The 21,865-nt window shown below is 37.4% G+C and overlaps 3 protein-coding genes across 7 annotated transcripts in view; 2 read left to right on the plus strand and 1 right to left on the minus strand.

Annotated features, from left to right (window-relative positions):
• Nucleotides 1-4,529, minus strand: part of cog6 (component of oligomeric golgi complex 6) — a 79,661-nt gene extending 75,132 nt beyond the window's left edge. Inside the window, exons 1-2 of one of the 2 annotated variants that reach the window (XR_015508412.1) lie at nucleotides 4,355-4,529; nucleotides 858-1,001 (exon numbers count right to left, since the gene is read on the minus strand). Coding sequence is in view for 1 of the 2 variants with exons in the window: in NM_001320347.1 (NP_001307276.1) it covers nucleotides 858-1,001; nucleotides 4,355-4,498 (288 nt within the window). In the remaining variant the exon portion in view is untranslated. The remainder of the gene's footprint in view (nucleotides 1-857; nucleotides 1,002-4,354) is intronic. The other variant, NM_001320347.1, reaches the window with a different exon arrangement.
• rcbtb2 (regulator of chromosome condensation (RCC1) and BTB (POZ) domain containing protein 2) overlaps nucleotides 1-21,865 on the plus strand; it is an 824,162-nt gene that overhangs the window by 406,711 nt on the left and 395,586 nt on the right. The gene's annotated exons all lie outside the window — the stretch shown is intronic.
• LOC100334706 (lipoma HMGIC fusion partner-like) overlaps nucleotides 6,946-21,865 on the plus strand; it is a 127,258-nt gene continuing 112,338 nt past the window's right edge. For all 4 annotated transcript variants that reach the window (XM_087283680.1, XM_087283682.1, XM_087283683.1 and 1 more), the window contains exons 1-2: nucleotides 6,946-7,191; nucleotides 10,023-10,554. In XM_087283680.1, the coding sequence (XP_087139806.1) occupies nucleotides 10,170-10,554 (385 nt within the window). In that variant the 5' untranslated portion in view covers nucleotides 6,946-7,191; nucleotides 10,023-10,169. The remainder of the gene's footprint in view (nucleotides 7,192-10,022; nucleotides 10,555-21,865) is intronic.

Genomic DNA, 21,865 nt, shown 5'->3' on the forward strand with positions numbered 1-21,865 from the left:
ATTTATTTTGTTTAAACATTCAGTAATTCTGATTTGTATTAATTAGTTAATTAATTTATTAATTTGTTTGTTTATTTATTTTATTTATTGTTTAAAAATTTACTAATTCTGCTTTGTATTAATAGAACGTAATAAATTAATTAATTAATACAAAGCAGAATTACTGAATCTTTAAACAAAATTATTTTAAAGCATTTATTTATTATTTGTTTATTTGCATGTACATATTTATTTCTGTTCGTTTATTCTTTAAGTCTACAGATTGTTTTATGTAATTGCATTATATTTATATTGCTATTTCTTTAATAATTATTTTACATATCTCCTTTTGAAGTAACTAATTTAATATACTGAAAATGTAATTAATTTCTGTAATTCGAAGCAGAATTTTATTATTTCTTTATTGAAACGCAAAGCTGACAGAAACAAAACTATCTGAATGGAGCATATACTAACCTACATATTATTCATTCATATGCCACCAAACAGTTAAAAACCGCAGTGTGACAGACAAGCAGATATACGAATGTAAGTTAAGTGGACATATTCACTGATGGTCAAGGTTATTCAGACCTTTTTTCTGGATGAGCTTACGTTATTCAGTGGTAGTTATAGGAATAACATACCTTATAATGTGGCGATTGCCCATTCAGATTCAAGACATTCCAGACAGTCGTGTAATAAGAAGGTCTGACACATTTCTAGTATGTTAGCAAGTTGATTAAGCACACTATGATAAGATAACGGTTTTGGATCATCATTTTGATTTTAAATAAATGTTTAAATAAATAAAATTTGTGAACCTATAAAGATCTTTCATGTGTCTAGGCTCTGCTATACTGTTCTTGCGAATTTACCTCCTTCACGTCTTTAAAAATGCGCACAAACTCTTCATTGATGGACAGGCTGCGTCTCTCGATGTCTCCTCGGAGGTTCCTCCTGGTTCTCAGGCTGTTCTCAGTGAAAAACACGGACAGAGATTTCAACGCTTCCAGCATCTCCTACAAATGCAGACAAAGACAACAAAATATTGAACATGAAAAACAGTCACAATGATCCACCCTCATGTGATTTTTTCCTCAGCTTGCTTTATGCCAAAAGATGTCTAGCTTTGCTATGGACAAAGATGCAAAGACTAAACGCTACTCAATGAATAAGTTAAATGTTGTCAAGTCTGCCATTAGAAAAAAATAACTTGTATACTAAAAGCTAAACAGCATGTATTTAAAAACATATGGAGTCCTTTTATTAGTTATATTAAAGAAGTGGAATTAACAGAGGAAGAAGTTGATGAATAATTCTTGATGGACAATGCAGTTCCAGCTTTATAGTTCTGTATTGATACATTCTTTTATATATATATTTGCTGTACCTAGTACTCAGTATGATTTTAATTGTCATGTTTAAATAGATTACCATTAATGACAAAAAGAGGAGCAGCTTTATTTATTTTGTTTGCTTTTAGTTTTTAATATATATATATATATATATATATATATATATATATATATATATATATATATATATATATACTCATATTTTGTAAAATTTGTAAATGCAACAAGGTTATTGTTGTAAAAAATGTTTGTAAAATGTTGTATTTCAATGTGTACAAACCGAAAACGAAAAATAAAAATATTATAGAAAAAAAAAAAGAGTTTAACATATAATAAGTATAATACACTTTGCTGTAGTATCGTTCAAAACACTAGCATTTATATTCTTTTTTTTTTGTGTGTGTGTGTGTGTGGGTAACGTTAAACACAAATAAAAAATCCTGGATGAAAGCATGGTAATACCATGGAACTACATTTACACTGAAACCTCTAAATTGTAAAACATAACCATACTTTATTTTGTGTAAATCTGCAGCAAAATCATATTTATCATGAAATGCGTTATAAAATCATATTTATTAACGTTGATTTCATATACTATTGAATGAGTATGGATGTTTGGATGTTTCCCAGTGATGGGTTGCAGCTGGAAGAGCATCCACTGCGTAAAACTAGAGGTAAAATTGGTTTTATATTTGCACATTCATTCATTTAGAAGACTCTATATCAGGCATGTCCAAACTCGGTCCTGGAGGGCCAGTGTCTTGCTGAGTTTAGCTCCAACTTGCTTCTAAACACCTGCAGGAAGTTTCAAGTATATCTACCAAAAGCTTGATTAGCTGGTGTGTTTGATGAGGGTTAGAGCAAAACTCTCCAGGACCGAGTTTGGACACCCCTGCTCTATATAGTTTACCATGTTACTTTGAATAGTCGAGCGACATTAGCATGCAGGTAGGGTTGTAACAATATACCGGTATGACGGTCTATCACGATTTGAACGTGCACGATTATCATACCATGAACAATTGCATATCAACGGTTTTAACCCTAAAGACCGAGACTGCCGCCCGCGGCTAAAAATAAGTATTGCTCCTAAATGTTTAATAACTTTTGATCCGCTGATCCCATTCATACAATTCAAAGATTGACATAAAGAAGAGAATCTCTTGTTCAGCTTTACAGTGCTGTATCACATAACATTCGCGGACTTTTTTTTTTTTTTTTTTTTTTTTACATTCGCGGACTTTCAGAGGCTCCGGAATCAGTGCGGTTACGTCATCAAAATTTGACAACGCTGATTTGACAAAGAAACGCTCGTCACTGTGTCTCCGGACAAACCAGACATGATACATTGATGCATTGTCCCTCCTCCATGCCCAGATTGGTTCAAACTTGCTATATCCCAACCAATAAGCATAGGTTTCACTTTTGTTTGTGGACCAACAATGAGCTTTTTGAACAACACGGAATGAGAGATAGGCATACATTTATGCGCGGCTAAATAAAACGCAAAAAAAAAGTTTTGCATGAAATAATTCTTATACTAAGTACTTTTGCATGCACAGCAGCACAGAAACATGACAAAACAGTGACACAGCAAAGACGAACTGCTGCTCTTGCTGTTTTCAAAAGACGCAAATGAAGGTGCAGCTGTTTGTCTGCATTGCAGACAACCATATCCAAATCCATATCCACAGACAACCATATCCATGCTGGCACATAAAACCTTAGGATGTTCCATATTGAATCTAGTTTCGTTATGTAACTATTTATAGTATAGTAAATATTTATATCTATTTTTTACTAAGGATTTGCACCATGTTTATTTGGACTTTGACACATTATTTATTATTTTCTTATTTTTTTATTTGTTCATTGTAAGTGGTGTTGTTTATAGTAACTGAAAATATATTATTTGGAAAAAGTCAAATTTGCTTCACTGTTCTATTATTTTGTAACACTTTTTTTTGTTTAGTTCATTCCCAGACCTTTTGGGCAAATACACTGTCAGTAAATAAATGCATTTTTCCCCCCATAGAAAAACCTTTGTTCAGTCAGAAAACGTGTTCTTATTCTTTTCAGGGTCTTTGCTATGAGAATTACTATTTAATACCGTATACCGCGAAACCGTCAAACCGTGGTATTGTTTTAGACGATTATCATACCGTAAAAAATTCATACCGTTACAACCCTACATGCAAGTATAACTGAAAATAACATTAACACTGTTTATTTGACTGTGAACAGTGTTGTACTTTGATAGTCATTGGCTGCTAATATGATTTCGCTATTTCGGGGGGAAAGTCTGAATGTGCGAATATAAAACCAAGTTCACCTCTATTGCAAACATATGCTGGAATAGTTAGCGATTACGCTGGAAAATGACCGAATGAATAAATAAGCTGTCCCTATGATAAATACAGTTCTGATTCATTGAAAAATCCAGCTTAAATCAGCCTAAGAAGTTGGGCTGGTTTTAGCTGGCCGACCAGCCGGCTTTTAGAGGGGTTTTGGCCCCTTCCAGGCTGGTTTCAAGCCATTTCCAGCCTGGTCTTAGCTGGTCAGGCTGGAAAGTGACCAGCAAAAACCCTCTAAAACCAGCTTAACCATCCTGGTTTAAGCTGGACATAGCTGGTTTTGCAAGGTTTTGCAAGGCTGGTCAAGCTGGTTTTAGCTGGTCATCTCCTAGCCTGTCCAGCTAAAACCAGGCTGGAAATGGCTGGAAACCAGTCTGGAAATGGCCAAAACCCCTCTAACTTAGAACCAGGCTGATCGACCAGCTAAAATCAGCCAACCATCCTAGGCTGGTTTAAGCTGGATTTATCAGCAGGGTTATTATTATATCGACTCAGTAATCCAGCACGGCGTATAATTTAAGTGAAAATTACCTAAAATACGCAAATAGCCTGACAATAAAGACGTGCTGTTTGGTTAGTAATTCACGTTTCAGAATATCTGGCAGTGACAGGTGCAATGAGTGTATGAAAAAGAGCGCTAACAGACAGACATAACGTTACCTTGTCATTGTCGAGTCGCGTCTCCAGGATCTTGTGCAGTTTTCTGGACAGCGGATTGTTGGGCTGTGAGGACACATTATTATTGCTGCTGTTGGAAGCATCAGCTGTCAGATCTGCTTTGGTCTCTGCCATATTCAACATCATCCACGTCAACCTCCAGGAAGATGTTTTGAGTAACGATCAAAAATGTCCCGCCACTACAAGAGCTGGAGACTTTAGTTCCGCGTAATGAGTCGTGCAGGGTGATGGGGGAAAGAAAGAGTGCTAGAAATCCGCACATGATCATGCAGGGTAAAAACAAAGCATCTCAAAAAAAAATAAATAAATAAAATATTATACTACATCAGAGGCCACAAAAGTGCAAAGTGCAAAAAAAGTGCAAAACGTTTTTGAGCAGAAAGTTCTTGCTTAGAGAAAGATTATTATTATTATTATTATTATTATTATTATTATTATTATTATTAATAATAATAATAATAATATTATTATTATTATTATTATTATCATCATCATCGCTGCATTATTATTTATTAAGTTATTATTATTATTATTAAGTTCTTGCTTAGAGAAAGATTATTATTATTATTATTATTATTATTATTATTTCATGACTATTTTTATGATTATGATTATTATTATTTTATTATTATTATCATTATTTCATGACTATTTTTATGATTATGATTTTTATTATTTTATTATTATTATTATTATTATCATTATTTATTACTATTGCTGTATTATTATTATTATTGCAGGGTGAGGCAGTGGCGCAGTAGGTAGTGCCGTCACCTCACAGCAAGAAGGTCGCTGGGTCGCTGGTTCGAACCTTGGCTTAGTTGGCGTTTCTGGGTGGAGTTTGCATTTTCTCCCTGCCTTCGCGTGGGTTTCCTCTGGGTGCTCCGTTTTCCCCCAAAGTCCAAAGACATGTGGTACAGCTGAATTGGGTAGGTTAAATTGGCCGTAATGTATGAGTGTGTGTGTGTGAATGTGTGTGTGGATGTTTCCCAGAGATAGGTTGCAGCTGGAAGGGCAAAAAACCTGCTGGATAAGTTGGCGGTTCATTCAGCTGTGGCATCCCTGGATTAATAAAGGGACTAAGTCGACAAGAAAATGAATGAATGAATAAATGAATATTATTATTTCTGTATTATTATTATTATTATTATTATTACTGACAGGATAATGATAGCTTAAGTATTCTTAAAAATATTAAAACCTGAAATTACACTGTGGGAAGCAGCTAATTATTTTCAGGAGGACAATTAGATCTCGATGAAAATGTAACAATACGGAAAGTTTTGTTTGAGGATTTATTTGTTAGTTCAACCAACCAAAAAACTAACAAACATGCAAACAAACAAAAGATACACATTTATAAAGTTATTCCAAACAATTGTAATACAAAACAATTAAGTTAACTTAAGTTGAACAAACAGTAAAAATTTGTGTATTCTTTTCTTTTCTATTTTTGTTATTTTTCTTTTCTTTTATTTAATGTTTTGTAAAAAAAATATATATATATAGTATAACTGTGCACATTGTATACAGCACATTTCTTTAAAGCAGTCTTGACATTAACTTCCCCTCGCCAGAGGGAAAACTGGAGTTCCCTCAACGATGCATAAACACACCAGCAGCAGATATTGCACCCGCGAGGGCAGAAACCATTGACTTTGAGCTGTTTGTGCTCAGAGGGACTGATGGAGGAGAGTGGAGTCTTTGAGGATGTGACTCTCAGTGTTATTCAGTTATTCACACACACACACACACACACACACACAAACACACACACGCACAGTCGCACACCAGCACGCCTCCTCTGACCTTCTCTGTCACGACATCAGCTGAACTAAAGTACTAATTGCTTATTCTGCACTGGTCAGAAGTCAGTACTTTGACAAATATTTAAAGGCAACCAAAAATAAGTCTCTGGTGTCCCAAGAGTGTGAATGTGAAGTTTCAGCTCAAATTACCCTCAAGTAACTCTTAGCTGAATTCTAGAAATTTGAAAAATGTCTAATCAAATATTGTGAACTGTCTTCATGGCAAAGGCTTAACTAGGTTAATTAGGTTAATTAGGTTAACTAGGCAGGTTAAAGTAATTAGGAAAGTTATTGTATGATGATGTTTTTTTTTCTGTAGACAGTTGGGAAAAAATAGCTTAAAGAGGCTAATAATATGGACCTTAAAATGGTTCATAAAAAATTAAAAACTGCTTTTATTCTTGCAGAAATAAAACAAATAAGACTTTCTTCAGAAGAAAAAAATATTATCAGACATACTGTAAACATTTCCTTGCTCTGTTTAACACCATTTGGGAAATATTTAAAAAAGAAAAAAAAAACAAAGGGGGGGCTATTAATTATGACTTCAACTGTATATATATATATATATATATATATATATATATATATATATATATATATATATATATATATATATATATATATATATATATATATATATAATTTTTGGGTATATATACTAAGTTTTACTTAGAGTAGAGTGTGAAGAGGACTATCCCCATGCAGTGTGCGGGTGGGCGGAGCCTCGAGTGTGTGAGCGAGTCTTCAGTCACTGCTGCGCTCAGTGTGGGACACACGCACACGCACTGCTCAGCGCTCCTCGGCTCCTATCATACACACTGGGATTATTATTACTTCAGCGTTTTCTGACAGAACTGACACCGAAATAAACAGACTCCAGCAGACCCCATTTGAAAGGAATTTAAGGTGCGTTTTCTGCACGCGCACCGTTCAGCGGATAAAGTTTATTTCTCCTTCAGGATCCCATGAAGCTTCAGTTAACACACGTCGCTCACAAAACACATACATGTGAGTTATTATCGCATTACACCATGTTTCTTCGGTGCATTCATGGTTTGCATGATAATGTTAGCATGGCATGGCTTTATGTGAGAGAGGTGTCTATTAATAGAGGATTACATTTGCTGGAAACTTCTTTCCTGTCAGTATAAGATGTTTAAAGCCTTACTTTATGGATATTTACATTCATGTTATTAATAAACAGGCAGCTTTAATACTAAATTAAGTAAATTCTAATGTTTATGCTATGAATATAGCTTTATTAATGAGAGTTATTCTAAATATTCACATTATGAAAGTGGAAATGTGTGGTTGTAACCTCATTTAAGACTCTTAAAATATACATTTTACATAAAGTAAACATAAAGTAACATACAGTTTGATATAAAACTTGCATTTTTAATGGTTTAATTTTAAACTAATGTTTTTTTTTTAGCACTGGACAAATCAATCATGATTAAATAAAGTTAAAAGTTTGTATTTAATTTCTATATATTTATCTTAAGTATAAAGAAATACACACAGGCATGCATATACTAGAGAAAATGTTTATGTATGTTTAGATATTATAATATAATATTATATATATATATATATATATATATATATATATATATATATATATATATATATATATATATATATATATATACACATTTAAAGATATACTAACTATATATAATATTGAGGTAAAGTTGGTTCTACATTTGCATATTTGTTCAAAGACAACTTCTGACATGCTCCTTTTATTTTCACCATCGTACTTTGAATATTCGGTCTGAAATCACAAGTAAGTATGACTTCAATACAACATTAGCAAAATTTAATTTACTGTTAATATTTACTTTAACATTGTTCTTTGATAGTCTTTGGCTGCTAATATGATTTTAATATTTGGATTTAGCAAATAAAACTTTTCTGAAATCATATTATTAAGGAGAAAGTCTGAATGTGCGAATATAAAACTAACTTTACCTAAATTTATATAATTAAATCGTTTTGTGTAGTTTTGTGTCTATGTATGTGTGTGTATTGCAAATAATAAAATAGTACACACACATATTATGTCAAAACTTATTTTAGATATGATTAATCAAGATTATTATCACTTTATTGAATAAATATAGACGTTAGGCTACTATTTAAAGCTTTTCTTGTCCTTTCAGTTTTGCTGGTGTCTCCCTGGGAATCTTTTGTGTAAATATTAGATGTTAGACCCATAAGTCAGCCTTATATGGAGTGCTGTTCGCTCCGCACTTGAAAATAACTTGTAATTTATGTGTTTCTTTTGGCATCTATGGAATGTTTCCAGTTTACAAAAAAATGAAAGGTTTATTAGAGAGAAATCTGTGGATTATTATCATTTCAATCAGACTAAGTTAAGGATGAAGTACTCATGACTGAAGTGTTCTTTGGGAAATAAAAAGAAAAGGTCTACCTTGGCATTGCTGTGAAAACCCCTATGTGGAAGCGGGATTGAAGGCATGATGTTGAATAGCAACTTTCCATTAGCACATCAATGTTTTCAGTATTAGTTAAACATCTATATTGTATCTAAACTTGCAATGCTCTCAAACGCAATTCCTGGAGGGCAATTAAATCAATCAATCAATCAATCAATCAATCAATCAATCAATCAATCAATCAATCAATCAATCAATCAATCAATCAATCAATCAGCCAATCAACTAATCAATCTGTCAACTAATCAACTAATCAATAAGTCAACCAACCAATCACTTCGATGGTTGGAGTCTGAACTCACTAGCAGATCTTTCAGGGTTGTTTGGAGAGGAGAGGTATCCAAAGCTCATCAGCTGGTCACAGGAGTACCTCAGGGATGTGTTCTCAGTCCGCTTCTATTTTTACTTACAACACATCACTGGGAACCATCATCTAATCACATGGTTTCTCTTATCGCTGCTATGCTGTTATGCTATCCTTCATTTCATCTAGATGACCCGAAAGTAGCTGCAAGGATCGCACACTGCCTGGAGGATATCTCAGCTTGGATGAAAGACCGTCACCCACAGCTTAATCTGGCAAAAACAAAAATTCTTGTTTGCTCTGTTTAATTGTTTTCTTGCTAGTGAAATGCTCAGTTTTTCCACTTACAAAGTCCGTCATGTAACTGCGATGCAGCTGGCTCTTAAAGGGAATGGGAGATGAGACTCTGATTGGTTTATTCTCAAAACACACCTATAACTCATTAAGAAAATAAACTCAACCCTTTTAGATCATGCGCCACGGCGCAAATCGGATTTTTCAGTTCTTAAATTAGCAAAAGTGGATTCCCACATGCCCTGATTGCTTTTGCGCCCTGCGCTTTGCACTGTGCGCATGGATCGTCAAAATAGAGCGCTTCGTCTTTGCGGAAAATTGACAAAAAAGCAATTACCATTTGTGCAAGATGTTTCTAATGCAGCATTGTTTACTTTAATTAGCCATAAACCTCATAAATAAAAACGCCGTTATCGGCGTTAACGTGCTGCGTTAACGCGAGACTTTTATCGTGCAATAATGAAAATACCGCCGTTAGTCTATTCTCAAAGTTGGGTTGGGAGCTGGGTCTATTCTACGCAAGCTATGATGACTTTCACCTTGATATTTAGCGCGGATGGATACCTGACCAGTGAGCCGTCTGACAAAAGAGTGCCCTTCTGAATTAAATCAGCAGGATGCCTGACTTTAACTGCAGTTTCACTTTTACTCTTCAACATTTCATCCATGCTGCTGTGACAAACTGGGGTATTAGATGCAAATAAGGATTAAAAAATGTATCTATGCCCACCTATAATAAAAATAGATAAAATAAATGTACTTTTTCCATTGTTCCACAGGTGACGATACGCAAAACCATGCTGAACACTACCAGGAGATAGACATCCTCTTTTTCTAACCAGGGGAAAGGAAGTTATCTTTGGGAAAAAGGAGTTATTGGCCGTCTTCTTCTCCAAGCTCTTTTTTTTCTGGAAGTGTGGTCCAGCATGGCCTCCAGCCTGACGTGTACGGGGGTAATTTGGGCTCTGGTGTCCCTGCTGAGCGCCGCTGCGTCCTGCGTGGGCTTCTTCATGCCCTACTGGCTGCTGGGCTCTCAGATGGATAAAGCGGTGTCCTTCGGCACCTTCCGCCGGTGCTCGTACCCCGTCCGGGATGAGGAGCGGCAGGCGACAGTCATGCTGGAGCAGTGTGGGAGGTACGCCAGCTTTCAGGGAATCCCGAGCGTGGAGTGGCGCATCTGTACGGTGATAACAGGGGTGGGCTGCGGGCTGCTGCTGCTGGTGGGCCTGACGGCGCTCATGGGCTGCTGCATATCAGAGCTCATCTCCAGGAGCATCGGACGCGCCGCCGGAGGGATACAGTTCCTCGGAGGTCAGTAATTCGCTGTTGTTTTTTACTTATGTGCGGCTTTGTGTTTACACGCATACGGGACGGGCTTAAGATAAGAGTTTCTGGTCACATTTCAGCACAAAACTGAAAGATATTTGAGGTTTTACACCACTTTTTTAATCACTGACATCCAAGTTGTCTTTTTATGGACTACTTTAAGGTAGGATGTGTAAAATGATATCAAACATTGTTTTATTTGTGTTTTTTTCCATCAAGAAGATGTGTAAAATATAAAATTATAATTATATATAGTAAAAATCAATTAGTTACTTTACTTAAATGTAAACCCACTGACTTGACTTTTATAATTATGCACCTGACAAAAGTCTTGCCCTCGATCCCAGTTGTAAGAGCAACAATATCTGTAGTTGATCATAAGTGGCAGAAGGTAGATTTTTTTTTTATGAATCAACTGCTGAGCTGCATCCCAATCATCACAAATACTGCAGAAGACCTACTGGAACCCACATGGACCCAAGATTCTCATAGATATCAGTCAAGTTTGGTGAAGGAAAATCATGGTTTGGGCTTACATTCAGTATGGGGGCTGTGCGAGAGATCTGCAGAGTGGATGATCAACATTAACAGCCTGAGGTATCAAGACATTTGTGCTGCCCATTACATTACAAACCACAGCAGAGGGCAAATTCTCCAGCAGGATAGCGCTCCTTCTCATACTTCAGCCTCCACATCAAAGATCCTAAAAGCAAAGATTGTCAAGGTGCTCGAGGACTGGTGTGACGTTTTGCGCCCCGGATAGCCAGTGGATAAAAAGAGCTTCAAGACGAAAAGATCATTTCAGACCTCAAACCTTTATAGTCAGCCTCCTTCAGCGTCACAAGAATTACAGTTCAAAAACACAAAATAAAAGTAAACAATATTTAAAAGTAGAGTATTTTGAGGGGAGAGCAGCGCACACACTCCTTTCCCCCTCTTCTTACACACGCAGACTGACTCCTGCAGCGCACACACTGGGGGGTTGGGGTGCAGCTTTTAAAGGGCAACACACATACATAATGTGATCCATACACATTGTAGTGGACGTTACATTGGCCAGCCCAGTCACCAGACATGAATATTATTGAGCATGTCTGGGGTAAGATGTAGGATGAGGCATTGAAAATGGATTCAAAGAATATTGAACTCTGGGAGTCTTGCAAGAAGGCTTTCTTTGCCATTTCAGATGACTTTATTAATAAGTGATTTGAGTCATTACAAAGATGTATGGATGCAGTCCTCCAAGCTCATGGGAGTCATACATTATATTAACTCTTCTTCCACTACACCATGGCTTTATATTCAACACTGGACATTATTTCTGTTAAGTGACAAGACTTTTGTCTAAGCAAAGTCAGACCTTACTGTCCTAATTAAATTATTTAAAATCAAGGCACGATCATAGTTTGAGTAAAATAAGCATCATCTAGAGGCCTTTGAGTTTCATATAAGCCACTTCTGATAGCTAATGATCAAATAGAAATCAACTTATTATTTGTTGTTTCTAAATCTTTTGTCAGGTACTGTAATTTGTTTTATGTATTTGTTTGTTTAATTTTTTTGCTCATGATTTTATGTTCTTTCATATAGTTTTGTTTTTATGAACATTTCATGTTTGTAAGAAGTTTCATGAGCATTTGTTTTATAATGTATATAATGCTTGACGTTTCCTTGTCTTATAAAAAAATATGAAGTTAGAAAAAAGTTTTTTTTGCTGAAAAAAAATAACAAAAACCTAAATACTTCCTAAGAATAAGAACTTGTAGTACAGTTTAATGCAGGGGTCACCAATCTCGGTCCTGGAGGGCCGGTGTCCCTGCAGGGTTTAGCTCCAACTTCCCTTAACACACCTGCCTGGATGTTTTAAGTATACCTAGCAAGACCTTAATTAGCTTGTTCAGGTGTGTTTGATTAGGGTTGGAGCTAAAATCTGCAGGACACCGGCCCTCCAGGAACAAGTTTGGTGACCACTGGTTTAATGATTTTAAATATATTTCAATTACTTAAAGATTAGATATTAGAGACTAGTGCATACTATACAGTATAGTTGGCAGCTAGCTCTCTGCAACAGGGTATATGCACAGCTATTGTTTCTTTCCATATCGATATACTTCCGTTGGTTAATGGTTAATGTGACTTTTTTCAATTTTACAAGTTTTTTTTTTTTTTTTTACAGCATTTATGTTGTAATATAATTAAAATATAATCAGTTAAATAGATTTCAGCATTCATTTAGTTGTTCAAGCGTACGAAGAGATTAAAAGCCGTTTACACGCACAAGCCCATCAGGAGCAGCAGGCTAGTGCAGAAGCTCCGTTGAAAACACTGGAGTAAAATAAATGTTCATATTTTAAAAACACAGCGCGGGAAAATTAAATTTAATGCAGTGCTTCTTATACATTCTGGGATCCATTTTATATTGTACATTCAGGAAATGGAGATTATTGATTTTTAAAGAAAACAAACATTAAACGCGCCGATTTTGTAACAGCATACAGTTTAACAGAAGTGTTTGACCCAGGTTACTGAAAAATTGCATACTTCTGCATATACCATACTCACACGTGGTTGCCTACTGATGCTAAGCAGCGCTGAGTTTGGTCAGTACCTGGATGGGTGACCACATGGTAAAGCTAGTTTGCAGCTGGAAGTGGTGTTAGTGAGACCAGCAGGGGGTGCTCAACTTTTGGTCTGTGTGGGTCCTAAATCCTGGTTTATACTTCTGCGTCAAGTGACCGGCGTGACCCACGACGCATGCAATGCGCGTAGCTGTGCATTTATACTACTGCGCGCTGTCTCTGTTGGCCTGCATTAACACTTCCTAAACACTAGTTGGTAGTGAGGTGTAAATGTTCCTCTGTGTCGAGTTTCTTCTCTGCTGTTTTGCTTTTCCTGAACACTTCCTGGATGTACAAGTGGCTCAAACTCGCTCATTTTGAGGCAGGAACCGGCGAACGTGCAACAACTTTAACTATGAGGTAAACACAGAACAAAACTTTCCATCCGGAGCTCCTTCGCGGGACTCCACACTTGTAAACAATCGCTCCATTGGGCTCGCGTCCAGCTTGCGCCATTCCCGCGGCTCTCGGTCCCACCCAGACTCGTCAGCGCTACCAAGCCGACCAATCACAGAGCTTGCGCTACGCGTCGTTGTGACGTGTAGTTACAATTTTTGAGAGGTGCACGTCAGCGACGCTGACGGCCACGGCGAAGGGCTATGCGTCAGCACTGTAGCATACGCCGGCGTTTGACGCAGAAGTATAAATCAGCCTTAACACCCCAATATATGGATAGAGATTTGTGCAATATGGCTGCAGTTACGTCATCCAGTTGGAGATTCCCCCCCAACAAATGTAAAGTGCTTTGAGTGTACAGAAAAGTGCTATATAAATGTATAGAAATAGAGAGAGAGAGAGTAAAAAATATGTAATATTTTTAGACATTACTACATTTTAAATTCATTCATTCTCTTGTCGGCTTAGTCCCTTTATCAATCCAGGGTCGCCACAGCGGAATGAACCGCCAACTTATCCAGCAAGTTTTTACGCAGCGGATGCCCTTCCAGCCGCAACCCATCTCTGGAAACATCCACACACACATTCACAAACACACACACATACACTATGGACAATTTAGCCTACCCAATACACCTGTACCGCATGTCTTTGGACTGTGGGGGAAACCGGAGCACGAACCCACACGAATGCAAGGAGAACATGCAAACTCCACACAGAAACGCCAACTGAGCCGAGGCTCGAACTAGCGACCCAGCGACCTTCTTGCTGTGAGTCGACAGCACTACCTACTGCACCACTGCTTCGCCCACATTTTAAATAGTTTTCCATTTAAATGTACTGTAAAATGTACTATAGGAGCACTTTATGTTCAATTTTCAGTGTTTATCGGTCTTCCTAATATCCTGATTTGATGCTCGACATTTCTTATGATCATTAACATTGAAAACATTAATACTTAATCATATCTATTCTGAATAAATACTCTCACTGACCACAGACTTTCAAACACAGTCCATGCATAGACTAAAGGCTAATGGTTTCATAGGTGTGGTGTATATAATGTTTCCAACGTTTAAAATACCCCATGCTAAGATTAGCATATATCAGTATCGCTATTGATTAGTACTAATATCATTTTCACGTAACAAATGTCCTTCGAAGACACATATTCATATCACAATGGGGAGGTTGCTGAGTTCAAAGCCCTTTGTCTTTGTCTGTAGCTCAGTGAACATTGGTTTCAGCCGCTGTAACTCAGCCTTTGTCTCAGCGAGGAGAGATAGAGAGCAAACTGATTGAGTTTAGACTGGAAGCCGAGGCCTGTAATTCCAAACTCACTTTGTTTGGTTCTCGCCTGCAAGGTGCCTTTTATTTGCTGCTCTGAAAGTCTTGAAGGCTTTGGCCACGCGGCAGAGAAGCTGAAACAAATACTGTGTGGGGAGTCTGTCAGTGAAGTTTGCGTTAGTTCACCCAAAACTGAAAATTCTGTCATTATTTATTTATTTATTATCTCCCTTCACTTGTTTCAAAACCGTTATGAGTTTCTTTCATCTGCTGAACACAAAAGAAGACGTTTTGAAGAATGTTGAACCCTTGATTTTCATAGTATTTGTTTATCTTATTATGGAAGTCAATGGTTACAGGTTATCAGCTTTCCTCAAAGCATCTTCTGTTGTGTGCAACAAATGCAAGAAACTTGTATATGTGTGGAACTCTCTTGAGGGAAAGTAAACAGTGAGTATATTTTCATTTTTGGGTGAACTATCCCTTTAAAGCAGGGCTATTCAATTAGTTTGTCATGGGGCCAGTTCATGAAGAGCATCCTAAATGAAAAGCTGGAGAGGTATGACTTGCGATATCAGTGATGACACAACAGCAGTATAAGAGCTCATATGTTGTATTTTTGCTCCTTAAGACACCCATGTTGGCTTTTTGTACATTGAAATGTTAATATGGTGTGTCTGAAACTACATAATATCAGTTCATTGTACAATCCCTGCAGAAAAATCCAGCTTAAACCAGCCTAGGCTGGTTGGCTGGCTTTAGCTGGTTGACCAGGCTGGTTTTAGAGGGGTTTTGGCCATTTCCAGGCTGGTTTCCAGCCATTTCCAGCCTGGTCTTAGCTGGTCAGGCTGGAAACGGACCAGCTAAATTCAGCTAAAACCAGCTTGACCAGCCTGGTTTAGGCTGGACATAGCTGGTTTTGGCTGGGCTCCCAGCCTGGCTAGGCTGGTCAAGCTGGTTTTAACTGGTCATCTTCCAGCCTAACCAGCTAAGACCAGGCTGGAAACCAGCCTGGAAAAGGCCAAATCCCCTCTAAAACCAGCCTGGTCGACCAGCTAAAACCAGCCAACCAGCCTAGGCTGGTTTAAGCTGAATTTTTCAGTAGGGATGGAACTTTTTTATTTTATTTTTTTACAAGCATTCAAATTCAAAGTACAACAAAAGCAGTGCATTGCTGAAGTACGCTTCTTCTACATTCAGACACATTCATATGTTGTTTTGAACTTGATAACAATTAGAGATGCAAAGATTATAGATGTTAGTTGTACGCTTATAGTCTGAAGAATAATCCTGGTTTCACGGTTATCACGTCTAATGTAAATACAAGCTTTATATTAGCTAATTATTTAAATGAACTGTTGTTATCATCTGTGTTCATACGTACATAATCATTTTAATAATTTGTAATAATTCGTCCAACAAAGCTTTTGTTTACATTGCACTGAAAGCCACGCGACAGCAAGAGATGTTTTCGACTGCGCGTTACTCCGCTTGTGTGTATATATTCTTACATCGGAAATAGCGAAATTGCGCGCGGTAAAAACTCAATTTGATATGTGAACAACATGTTGCTATAGTTAATCCAGTGTGCATGCGTATTAGCCTTGGTGTATAAACTCGGAACTTTAAACTTGCACACAGGTGGCATAACTTTGTGTAGTTGCAGCAGTTTTGCTCTGTGCAACAGAAACGCGGCGTTGAGAAGCCTTTAAGAATAATTAACCATGACGAATTAGAGCTCGGTTAATAGTGGAATCAGCTAATTGTTGCATCCCTTTTAACATACCTGTCAACACCCGTTTTTCCCGGGAGTCTCCCGTATTTCAGACTCATCTCTCACCCATCTCCCGTATTGTTTTGTCTCCCGGAAAACTCCCGGAATTTGGTACAGTCCGGCTAGCATTTTGGTGCAGTCCCTATGCGCACTGGACCCAACACGCATCTTCATACCTACTTCTCGCTTTTCAGTTCGAGCGCACTCCAAATTTTGTTTGGAAATGAAAATCGAGTTGACATCAGAATCCAACGTCAGGCCTAAAATCGATCAAAAATCAACGTCTAATGCTGCGTTCACACCAGACACGAAAGAAGTGTCAAGTGCGGGTGATTTACATGTTAAGTCAATGCAAAGACCCGAATAGACATCCTGCGTCACAATACACAAGCGAATGGCGCGGCACGAATGACGCGATACGTGCGAATAGCGCTGTGCAAATTGAGCATTTCGCACAATTCGCTCAAGTTCGAAAATCTGAACTTCAGCGGAAATTTGCGCCACGCTAACCAATCAGAAGCATTCTCTTTTTGGGCGTGATTATCCTCATGCCTTCACCGACAACAGTTCATCAAACTGGGCTCAGCTTAGTCAGAAGCACCGCTGAAAGCCTCCATCAACCAGGTTCAGTTTCTGGAGGAGTTTATGAGCTCACAGAGCTGAGTGCTCCTCTGAAAGGATCTAGTGGACTCAGACACGGCCCCAAACGTATCGACACTGTTTTTCAACCTTCATAAAGCACATAAACACTGTTATTTTCTTAATAAAATCCATGTTAGCCATTTAGCAACGAAGCTAGAGTGACCGGGCAGTAAGAAGCCCTGCCCATCACATGAATGCGCGAATGTTGTTAAGTGAATTTGACGTACGAATGAAACTGATTTGACGCGCGAATGAAGCGGATTTTGACATGCAAATGAAGCGAGTAAACTCAAATGTTCATGCACGAATAGCGTGATTTATCAGAACGTTCCCCATCTGGTGTGAACACTGCATTATGATGTTACAGCTTGATGTTGTGTGGGCGTTACCACTATGACGTCTATCAGAAATTGAATTTTGGTTGCCATACCTGACGAATTAATGTCAGTATTTGCCGTTGTATGACGTTGGTTTAAGAATGTCAATATGACGTTGGTTTGAGATGTTGGCTCGATGATGGATTTTGGTCACTTTCCAACAGAATCTAAAATCAATCAAATATCGTTGTCATTTGACATTGTTATTGGACGTCAAAATAACGTCCTTCGATGCTGGCTGGACAATGAATTTTGGTCACCTGACATCACAACCTAAATCTACCCTAATATTAACATCTTATTACATCGTGTGCCTGCTGGGCAATTTGTCTCTATTGTGTGCCATCTTCATTCTCATTAACTCTCATTAGTGTATGCGTAAACACCGACTGTTAATTAGGGACATGCATTATACTATCGACAGAAAAGGTTATCTCTATTTTGGGGGGATTTGTTCGCTAATGATTATTAACCTTTTTAGATGGAAGTTTTAAAGGGGACCCTTTATGCAAAATCCTTTTCATAAGGGATTTAAACACAGTTGTGTGGCAGCAGTGTGTGAATATAACCAGATTGTAATGGTCAAAATTAATTAATTCAATTATCTATAATCACACTTGATGAAAACAGTCTGCAGAAACACTTTGATTGACATTCTCCCATTGTACATGTCATCAGTGGGGGAAAGCCCTGCACATTAGTGACCATCTCTCCCTCATTAGCATAAACAGCCCTGAGTGAGAAGCAGGCACTTTGCTTCCACTATGCTAATGCATGGGCATTTGTAGCTCCGCCCCTTTGAAAAGATCCCATTTGAATTTAAAGCGACTTTTAAACCCAAACTATGAATCTACATAATAATTTTTTTGTCGAACAACTTATTTATTAATTATTTCCTGCTCTGTCCGAATATGTGAACGTTTCAGGTTTGCTCCATAACTGTTCTGACAGTAGATTCTCCCCGAAGGCGTCGGTGTCAGGGCACATTTCGCCTGATCTGCAGTCAGTTTTCCAGGTGCGTCATCATTTGTGTCGCTGTCGCTTCTAACTAACAGACCGAGGGATTTGACATAAGAGAGCAGGACACAAGGAGGTTAGAGGACCGCAGGGCTGCTGAACGCATCACTTCCTGTCATTACACTTCCTGTCACAGCACTGACTTCATCACACAGAGTAATGCAGCATCCTACGGTTTATGCATTTACAGTCAGTATTGGTCTGGAAAGATGATAACCCTTCCTGGAATTACTACTTTTTCATGCTACTTTGATTAAAAAGTGAAAGTACTGGTATTTAAAATGTTAAAATTTTGTATTTTTTAGCTTTTACAGTAAACAATGTGCTATTGTGCTTCAAAGAAGACATTAATTATTGTAGAAAAAAATAATGGTTACCTTTTAAACTTTTACTCTACAGTCAAACAAATACATTTTTCAGTCTTTTTAAGGAAATCTCATTGGTTTAATGGTTTTCCATAAGTGTAATGGTGAGAAAGTGGCATCTATGTTTCAAATCAGACATTTTTACAGCCAAAATTCACTCAAAAATGATCATCTGTTGTTAATTTACTCACCCTCAGGCCATCCAAGAGGTTCTGTATAAAATAAAATACATAGAAAATCATGTGGATGTTGGATCGCATTAATTTAGCATTCATTTTAATGCGTAGGTTAGTGTATACTCCATTGAGTTGATTTTGTTTCTGTCAGCTTTGCGTTTTTGACTGTTTGGCATCATCTTCTGACTGAATAATGCGCAGGTTAGTGTATACTCCATTCATCCGGTTTCATTTCTGTCAGCTTTGCATTTATTAAGTAATGGTGAGAAAGTGGCATCTATGTTTCAAATCAGACATTTTCACAGGCAAAATTCACCCAAAAATGATCATCTGTTGTTAATTTACTCACCCTCAGGCCATTCAAGAGGTTCTGTTTAAAAAAAAAAAAAAAAAAAAAAAAATATATATATATATATATGTATATGTAAATCATATTGATGTTGTATTGCATGCATTTAGCATTCATTTTATTACCCTGGTGTATTAAAAATTTCAAAACGAACCAGAAATATACACTCTAAAAATACATGTTTGCTTATTGTTTTGTGTGTTTGTTTGTGTGCATATTTACCATAGCATTAACTGTAAATCCTGCATAATTACAACTGACTCACCCTAAACCAACAGTAAACTCTAATCCAATCACTATAATGAATGTAATCAGTACATGATTAATGTAATATTTCTTGGTACTTATTATACGTATTACTTCATTCTACTCTTGTAATTACACAGTATAAGGACACCCTAATTAAAACCATAATAACCACTGAAAAGTTCCAAAAAGAATGATAGTACCATGTTGTTTTTGGATATTTATTTATCATTGTAACATCAATGTAAGTTTTACTGCAGTTTCTATCTGAAATAAACACTAGGGGGCAGTATACATATTGACTTTTGTTCCTTTTCACACTAGTGATATTCACAGGGAAATATTATCAATGAGTAAAGAATTATTTTCGTGCACTTCTCTGCACAACAATAAATAAACACCACAAAACTACTTAACACTTGTTTTTGTGACTGTATAATCTTGTGACTGAATAATGCGCAGGTTAGTGTATACTCCATTCAGCTGTTTTTGTTTCTGTCAGCTTTGTGTTTTTTGACTGTTTGGCGCCATCTTGTGACAGAATAATGCGCAGGTTAGTTTATACTCCATTCAGTTGATTTCAATTCTGTCAGCTTTGCGTTTTTGACTGTTTGGCGCCATCTTGTGACTGAATAATGTGCAGGCTCTTCAACCGGTTTTGTTTCTGTCGGCTTTGTGTTTTTGACTGTTTGGTGTCGTCATGTGACTAAATAATAGACAGGTTAGTGTATACTCCATTCAGCCGGTTTTGTTTCTGTCAGCTTTGCGTTTTGACTGTTTGGCCCCATTTTGTGACTGAATAATGCAAAGGTTAGTGTATACTCCATTCACTTGTTTTCGTTTCTGTCAGCTTTGCGTTTTTGACTGTTTAGCGCCATCTTCTGGCTGAATAATGCGCAGGTTAGTGTATACTCCATTCAGCCGGTTTCGTTTCTGTCAGCTTTGCATTTTTTGACTGTTCGGCGCAATCTTGTGACTGAATAATGTGCAGGCTATTTAACCGATTTTGTTTCTGTCAGCTTTGTGTATTTGACTGTTTGGTGTCATCATTTGACTAAATAATAGACAGGTTAGTGTATACTCCATTCAGCCGGTTTTGTTTCTGTCAGCTTTGCGTTTTTGACTGTTTGGCATCATCTTCTGACTGAATAATGCGCAGGTTAGTGTATACTCCATTTAGCTGGTTTTGTTTCTGTCAGTTTTGTGTTTAAGTTTAGAATGAGTAAACTACTACAGCTCAGAATTATGTCTTCTGTCTGATTTTTTCTGTTTTGTGGCAGGTAGCTGTGTAATAAGTGGAATAAAGCACATGCATGATGTTTGTTTTGACAAAATAAACCCCTTCAGTCTTATACAATGTTTCGCTTTGCAGCAGGCTGCTGATAAACCTGTCAGGCTTCATTCTGAATGTACTTCATTCCTAATATATGCACTACTCAACAAGAGCGAATGAGGGACCAGACAGGGGTAAGGAGAAAAACGAGTGTCCCAGCGAGAGAGTCGCAGCAGTGCCCTGATGTTCATCACTGTCCTGCACAATCGAGTCTCTTTTCCGTTGTATTGTGGTGTGTTAATGAGTGCTGTCTGGCAAACACAAACGCAGCTCCCCAGCGCTCCTCACTCATTCATCTCATGCCCGCACGGCTGATAATGAGTTTGATAAGCTCTTTATGTGTCACCAAAAGCATCTGTGATTAGAGACCTGCTCTTGCCCTCTTGCTTTAAAGTCCCTTTTTTGTGCTTGATGAATGATGTTTGTCTGCGCTGTGATGATGTGAATCTGGAAAGCCATGCAGAATTACACAATTAATTTTTTTTTTTTGTATTATCGTTTTATTAATTTTAATCTTTCATGAAGCTAAAGACGTTTCCCAGAGATGGGTTTCGGCTGGAAGGGCATCCACTGCGTAAAAACTTGCTGGATAAGTTGGCGGTTCATTCCGCTGTGGCGACCTCAGATTAATAAAGGGACTAAGCCGACAAGAAAATGAATGAATGAATGAAGCTGAATATGTTGCTTGTCATGGTCGTAGTCATAGCACTGTCGCC

Source organism: Danio rerio, chromosome 15, assembly GCF_052040795.2.
Source record: "Danio rerio strain M-AB ecotype USA chromosome 15, GRCz13ab, whole genome shotgun sequence".
NCBI classification, from domain to species: Eukaryota; Metazoa; Chordata; class Actinopteri; order Cypriniformes; family Danionidae; genus Danio; species Danio rerio.